At 40.5% G+C, this 6046-nt stretch overlaps 1 protein-coding gene across 1 annotated transcript in view; it reads left to right on the top strand.

Annotated features, from left to right (window-relative positions):
* Positions 1 to 5: 5 nt before the first annotated feature.
* The window catches only part of UPB1 (ureidopropionase, beta), a gene marked incomplete at its 5' end in the record, with an annotated part of 15728 nt that continues 9687 nt past the window's right edge, over positions 6 to 6046 (top strand). Inside the window, 5 exons of the mRNA XM_010153314.1 lie at positions 6 to 91; positions 828 to 999; positions 2553 to 2640; positions 3323 to 3417; positions 4680 to 4841. Of these exons, the coding sequence (XP_010151616.1) occupies positions 6 to 91; positions 828 to 999; positions 2553 to 2640; positions 3323 to 3417; positions 4680 to 4841 (603 nt within the window). The remainder of the gene's footprint in view (positions 92 to 827; positions 1000 to 2552; positions 2641 to 3322; positions 3418 to 4679; positions 4842 to 6046) is intronic.

The following is a 6046-nucleotide window of genomic DNA, read 5'->3' as shown; positions in this document are numbered from 1 at the left end:
GCCTGGAGTCGCTGGAGTCCTGCCTGGAGAAGCACATCCCGCCTGAGGACCTCGCCGAGGTGAAGCGGATCCTCTATGGGGGCGAGGCAAGGTGCGCTGCGAGGACGGGCTCGTCTCCTTCTCCCCCACGGGGGAGCGTCCCGTCGTGTCCCTCCTCCCCCTGGCTCTCCTCGATAGATGCCCAGCCCGGGAGCGAGCGGGAAGGTGGCAGTTTGAGGGCGGGTGCGCAGGACGCAGGGCTGGGCTGAAAGGAGAAAGAAGGGTAGGTGCTGTGGTGCTTGTGGCACTGCGGTGAGGTTGGGCTGTGGGGAGATGACGGCGGTGGTCTGGGGGTAATCCAAGGCCGGGAAGCAGGATGGTAGAGGGGTCATACGAGGAGGTGGCTGACTGGAATGAAAGACCTGAGGGTGGTAGTTTTGAGGGGGAGCTGGGGAGGTGGTGGCTTCAGGGTGAAGGAGCTGAAAAAGTGGGGATCTGACATGAAGAAAAACACGCAGGGGGGGAGGTGTTTGTAATCTGGGGGTGGCAGGTGGAAGTTTGTGCGTATGTGCTTCTTGGTTTCCATAGCAAGGTGATAGTATCTGGGAATCAGAGCTGTAGAGGAGGAGACGGGGAGTTTGCTGCTGTGGATGAGAGCAGTGAGGTTTGCACATGGCCTGGCTACGGTCTGACTGTTCCCTTGGCTGATAGTTGCGTATGGGGGCATGGGAGCTTGGGTGTCCCTGCAGGGATAGGCAGTACCCCTGTGAGCCGTTGGGTCCATTGCATTCGGAGCAGAAAAGGAGCACATCTCATCTTTAAATGTCTTTGTTTTCTGTTCGATCCAGAAAACTTAATTTGCCAGCTGCTGCTCTATCAGCGGCTCAGGAAAGAGATTTTGAGCTACAGGGCTATGGATTTGAAGCAGCAGCAGAGCAATTGAGGAGGCCGCGTAATGTTCGAGTAGGATTGGTACAAAATAAAATTCCACTTCCTACAGACACAGCTGTGGCAGTCCAGGTACACAAACTGGGATCTGGGCCGTTTGTGTGTAACTCCTCTTCTACTGGATTGAGAAATCGCATGCTTCAGTTGTTGATGGTGGAAAATCCATAATGAAATGTGGTGATTGTCTGGCAATATAGGACTCATCTCTGTCTTAATGCCACATACTGTAAGAAATCCAAATGACACATTCAGTTTTATTCTCAGAAACATCTCTTGCGTTGTGTTTACCTAGTGAATTGCCCAACCTGTTTGCAGTTTTTCCAAAGCTAAGTATTCAGTTACTGCTTTTGTACATGAAATCCTTTGTCTCTAAAATGAAGCAGAAAATCATTTACGAGAAATCAAAAGAGATGGCAATCCAGGGAAACCACAGGTGCAGTTCTTGGTTTTAATTGAGAAATGTTCCGTTATAGGAAAATCCATTAGAGTAAACACAGATTAATAAAGCTGTGTTCATTATTCTTTGTACAGCAGTCAACCAAATCTTATTATGAGGTGACTATCCTCTCCTTACATCTTGGACACAAAAGCACTGAGGTGACATATATAGAAATAGCCTCCTAAAAGTAGATTTTAAAAAGTGAAAGAAAACACCATGTTTATAAGATTTTCTGGTAGTAGTAGTTTTGTACAGTGACAGGACAGAACATTTCTGAGGTAATTTGTTTTGGAAAGATTACCTGTCACAGGTGCAAGTAATTAATTCAGTATGTGGATAAAGTCCATGGATTCTTCGTAGCATCTGTTAAAAAGACTACCAGTTATATTAATGATTTTCCCTTATAAATAACTAGTTAACTACTTCTGTAAATCTGTGTGCAGTTGTTGAGTTTGTAGGTTACTGTTGACTTGTCTTTGGTCTTTTTTTTTTTTTTTAAATGCAAAGTGCTACACCTGTGCTTATCTCTTAAGTAGAATGATCAAGAAAAAAGTACTTTGAACCAATGTTTTTTGACTAATTAATAAATGCTTTGATTTTTTTTTCCTTAGTAATAATCTACTTAGCTCTTTGGACAGAGGGATTCAGAAAATAGTTTGGAGTTGATAACTTCTAGTGGGTGTCCCAAGATTTGCGTGTGAGCAGAATTTGGAGATAACCAAGGAAATGGACTGTCTTCACCTCATGTTTTAAGATTCTGAATGCTTCACTTTGAATTCACATTTACTTAACATCGTTCTGTAGGTTGTTTACGATAAGCAGCAAAATTTATAATTTTTGCCAATTCTGTTAAGGTTTTTAACTATTTCCAAGTCAGTCATCAGTGAGTTGCAATATATTTAAATGTTGTAACCATAGAATTAGAGTTTCATTGGATTGCCTTCTCTATTTTCAGCATCTAAATGCTTTTAAAAATCTGTATGTAACTCTCTCCATTATCAGTGCTCAAGAATCATAACTTCCTGAGTTATTCCCCCTGAAAGCAATGGGACTAAGTATAGAACAGGATGAACTTAGTGTGTGCAAAGCTTGTAAAACTGAACAGAGCTTGTAAAACCAGGCTATTAATATACAGGTGAGTTAGAACATACAGCTTTTATTACAGCGTGACTCTTCTCGCAATCAGGTGGCTGCACTACACAGACGAATTGAGGAGATTGTGGAAGTAGCTGCAATATGTGGCGTCAACATCATTTGTTTCCAGGAGGCTTGGAGTGAGTATTTTCTGTGGTTCCTTCTAGGTTGTCAGAGGTCAAGTTCCTTCTATTTTAACAAGTATTCTGTACTAGATGTCTTGCAAGTAAACAGTAGAAGATTCCAAGATACAACAGTTGATTTGCTTTGTACAGGACAAAACAGAGTCTTAGTTAGCAGAGCTGTATGGAAGATGTGTGTGAGGTCTGTTACATTGAAGACTAGTGTGTGCTGCACCACTGATATTTATAGGTGTGCACCATCTTTGTGTCACCCTTCGTGATCCTTTCCTCATTTTTGTCTCCTAAAAATTTTTTTCTAAATAGGTGCTAAAATTTAAAAAAATCTAATTTTAATTAAAATGGAGTCTTTGAGGCTTAATAGAGGCAAAAACCAAAATGAAGGCCTGAGTTGTGAAAACAGGGTATTCACTGAAAGTGTACACTATTGACTGGGGATTATTTCATATTCTTATTTCCGGCAAGATTTCACGAAGTGCATTCTGTCTCTTCTACTTTGCTCTGCATGGGCCTAAAACTCCTTGCCCTTGCTAAAAATATTTTTAAATAGCTTTTGCCTTTAAACAAGGAGAACAGTTGAATCATTCTTACGTGTTTAATTTTTTATATGTACTCATGCAAACTGTGTTCCTGAGTGACATGAACACTCTTGTAACTTTTGTCTTGCATTGGTGCTTTCCAGCCATGCCCTTTGCTTTTTGTACAAGAGAGAGGCTTCCATGGACTGAATTTGCTGAGTCAGCAGAGAATGGGCCAACAACAAAATTCTGTCAAGAGGTAAAAAAAAGCCCAAGACCCCCTTGCCATCCAGCCTCCAACCTCAGCCCATAACTGCCACTGATTAGATTGGATTTCTTCTTTAGGTACTGGTTTGGTACCACTGGGAAAAACAAAATAATCAAAAATAAATTCTCCCCTTGCTTGACAAATACTGTGATAGTGAAGTAGAAATGGACAACAACAGCTGTGCTCAATGTTTATTTTTTAAGCTACTTTGCATTTATGCTTTGTACCATGGAAGGCAGATGAAACTGCCCATTCGGCTCTTCCTGAATTTTGCCAGGGAGGAGCGATTCTTCATACAAGTATTTTTAATTTCCATTTAAAAAGTGTTTCTTGCTTGGAACAGTTGAGCATTAAACAATGCTTGTATGAAAGTGTGAGGACAAGAATAGCTAATATTTTCTGAACAGGGAAAACGTTCACACAAATGCATCTCCCTGTGAAATGACACAAAGCGTGGGGGGCTTTTTATGCTCCCAAGGAGATTTGTTAATCTCTGGCTCTTACTTTGCCAGAGACTGTTGATTGCAAGAGTGGCAGAGTTTATTTCTGTTTGCTGACAGCTTTTTTTAATAAAGGATTTAAATTATTTTTATTTTTTACAAGTGACTGAGACAAACAAAGACTGATCTGATGTCAAATTTGCCCAGATATGCACTGACCTATTAAGCTTTTGTAGACAGCATAATATCTTTAGTCTGATCTAGGGCAAGTGTGTATTGCTTCTCACTGTGGAATTAATGATACTATGGAAGTACGGAGAAATAAAAGAAGTGCTTTGAAGGAAAAGACAATGTCCTAGTAAACTGGCAGTCAGAAGTTGCTGTATTTCTCACTCACACCTATGTTATTTAACATAGTTAGCATGGAATGCTATTTTATGTTTGGGTTTTATTTAAATACCTGTTTTCAGCTAGCCATGGTGTTTTTCATTGTGGCATACCACAAGTATGTGTGCCAGAATGAAAGAATAGGATGGGCTCTATCTCCTCTTACACCTGTCAGTAGATAGAGGTTGGCTTTGCACCTTGCGTTTCTAGTTGAAGGGTTCAGGTGGAAAGCCCTCTGTGATGTATACGTCATCAAAGGAGCTGTGGCAGTGAGGGCATACCAGTGCAGATTAAGCCTTAGACGCTGAAAACAGAGCAATGTACATGGTGAATTTTTTTTTTTTCCCAATCCTTCCTTATGAACAAAAAATGAAAATAATTGCTGCAGGCTTGTGTGTAATGGAAGAACTGTGTTCATTTGTATAGCTGGCAAAGAAATACAATATGGTTGTGGTGTCTCCAATCCTGGAGCGAGATGAAATACACGGGGGAACTCTGTGGAATGCTGCAGTGGTCATTTCTAATTCTGGAGCGGTCCTTGGCAAAAGTAGGAAAAATCACATTCCAAGGATTGGAGATTTCAATGAGGTAAGATGCAGTATTGTGATTATCAAGCTAGTCTTACTTTGCAACTTTTGTTTGAGTCAGCATGTGTTGTATCAGAGTCATATTGGCAGGAAATGTAATGTATTTCTGGAAAATGTGGTTTGTTAAGTGTCAGATCAGTTTTTCTCAGGTGAAATTATAGTAAGTTGATTTATCAAGAATAGAGAGTGATGACTCTAGGACAGATTAAGGAGTCTGTCATGCACTTTTCCTTGGCCTGATGGAAACTACAGAAGTATCAGGGATCTTTAAAACAAAATCGTGTAAGTCACAGCGTTGTTAGGTCGTTGTGTGCGACTGGCTCAGATAGCTTTTGCATGTGTCCATGTTGAGCTTCTTTTAATTTGGCAGGCAATGGTTCAGATGTGAGCATTATGTATGGTCTTGATCTCTGTTTCTCTGTGAGGTTGTCTGGAAATGACTGTTCTTTTGCTCATGTTTCTTTGAGCAGAATCCCTTAATTCATTATGCCTCTGACTGAATAGCTGGTTTATGGCATCTTCTATGTACTTATCCCATTACTTCCACTGAAGCCCCAGCAGTTGTTAGGCCATCATCCAGAGTCAGCTTCAGAAACTCAGCTGGTAGTTACGGCAATGTCAGAAGAAAACTGTTAGATCTGAAATGTGTTTACCCATCCATAGAATTATCACAAACAGAAAGATCAGGATTAAAAATTAACCAGAGTCTAAAAATACATTGTCTAACCTAACTAAATCTCTCCTTGTCAACTAAGGTGAGTAATTAACAGAGGCATTTCTCCTAAGCACTGGGGGCTGTATACCTGCAGTTGGTTTTGTTCCTTGTCCGAATGCTCCAGTCACTAAACTGAGGCTTTAGAATCCAAACTACTTTTTTATTAATTATAAAAGGGTTTTTTTGTGTGTTGAAGCTTCATCTTCAAAGACCTCTGGAAGTTTTCACCTGAGCTCCCAGACCTGATCTGACTGGTTTGTGTTTCTTCAGAGAAGGCTGTTAATAGGTTTCTACACAATGGATCTCTGGCACAGGCCTGTCAGTCACCAGTGCTGACTTCTATCTTTAACAATTATTTTGGTATTTAACATTATTTTATCAGAGCTATCTTCTAGGTAGCAAAATAGTAACTAACAAATCCTTATACAATACAAGCACTAATAAAAATTAATTTTGGTTACTTTTCACATTCTTACTTGTTTCTTGTGTAA

The sequence above is a fragment of the Eurypyga helias genome, unplaced genomic scaffold (genome assembly GCF_000690775.1).
Source record: "Eurypyga helias isolate BGI_N326 unplaced genomic scaffold, ASM69077v1 scaffold38746, whole genome shotgun sequence".
In the NCBI taxonomy this organism is placed as follows: domain Eukaryota; kingdom Metazoa; phylum Chordata; class Aves; order Eurypygiformes; family Eurypygidae; genus Eurypyga; species Eurypyga helias.
This window is presented reverse-complemented; position numbering and strand designations above follow the sequence as displayed.